Source organism: Emiliania huxleyi, assembly GCF_000372725.1.
Source record: "Emiliania huxleyi CCMP1516 unplaced genomic scaffold EMIHUscaffold_5853, whole genome shotgun sequence".
NCBI lineage: Eukaryota > Haptophyta > Isochrysidales > Noelaerhabdaceae > Emiliania > Emiliania huxleyi.
The window spans coordinates 330-1,522 of NW_005197606.1; the positions used below are offsets into that span (position 1 = coordinate 330).

The following is a 1,193-nucleotide window of genomic DNA, read 5'->3' on the forward strand; positions in this document are numbered from 1 at the left end:
AGAGTCAAGAGACTGTGTGATGACTGACTGATGTGTTTGTACACTGAGACTGTGGACGGCTGAGACATGTGTGTGACACGTGTGTGTTCTGTGTAAAGCCTTTAAAACTAAAGCCGTCTCGTACATGACTGCGATGGCCCGTCCGTTGCGGCCAGGCTCAAACTGTGCGCGCAAGCCACAGGAGAGGCGGTGGCGCCGCAAGACGAGGCGATGATTCGCATCCTCTCGCGGCTCGCCGTGGAGAACAACTGGTGGAGCTTCAGCGTCAACCCGACGCCCACGGGCAAGCAGTTCATTGTCCAGCCCCAGTCCCAGTGGGAGAGGGACAGGGAGCGGCAGCAGGCCAAGGAGGGCAGTGCCCCACCGCAGCCTGTGCCTGCTGCCACTTCCGCCGCGGCACCGCCCGCAGCACCGCCTGCCGCCGCTGCAGCTCCGGCAGCAGCACCGCAGGCACACCCGCAGCACCAACAGGTGCAGCAACCCCAGCCCAACGAGTCGCCCGAGGGGTGGACCAGGGTTGGGAAGGGCGGCATGCCGGACAGGTTCACCATGAGGAACCATGGCCGCAAGCCGCCGGGCAAGGCGGTCAAGCGCAAGCCTGACCGCCAGCCCGCACCCAAGGGAGGTGGACCCCCACCCCCCTCTCCCAAGGTGAACAAGAACAGGCTGAGCGCGCTGGGCGCTGGCCCTTCTGGCACCAGCGGGAGCCACGAGCGCGCACCGCCGCGCTCCCCCTCCCCCTCCTCGCCGCCTGCCAAATCACCGCGGCCATCTGCGCCTGCTTCCGAGTATGACTCCGAGCTCGACCAATACTTTTCCGACGCCGAGGCGCGGGATAGGGTGGCAGGGGTTGTACACGACGCAGTGCAGCAGGCTGTGATGCAATACGGCTATGACGACGAGCTCTTCCAGGATTGGAGGGACGGCAAGATAGGCGAAAAGGACTTGCCGGAGGAGGTGATGGCTATGACTTTGGACCTTTGCGAGAGGTGGCGAGCGGAGCAAGAGCGGTGTAGGCGCGTCCACGCGGCGCAGCGGCTCTCCCGCGACCCCGGCCCCTCTCGTAGCCGCAGCCGTAGCCGCAGCCCCAACTCTTGCCGCTCTTCCGTGTCGGGTTGTGACGAGGGGTGAGGGGACACGGATTGAAGATCCCTCACACCAAGATCGTGCAGGGCGGGGACACACGTCCCTAA

The 1,193-nt window shown here is 65.0% G+C and overlaps 1 protein-coding gene across 1 annotated transcript; it reads left to right on the top strand.

The window, feature by feature from the left end:
- Nucleotides 1-210: 210 nt before the first annotated feature.
- On the top strand, nucleotides 211-989 carry EMIHUDRAFT_124595 (hypothetical protein; the record flags this gene model as incomplete). Its single annotated transcript, XM_005764636.1, has 1 exon — nucleotides 211-989. A coding segment is annotated over one exon (779 nt), but the record flags the coding sequence as incomplete, so codon positions are not given.
- Nucleotides 990-1,193: the final 204 nt, after the last annotated feature.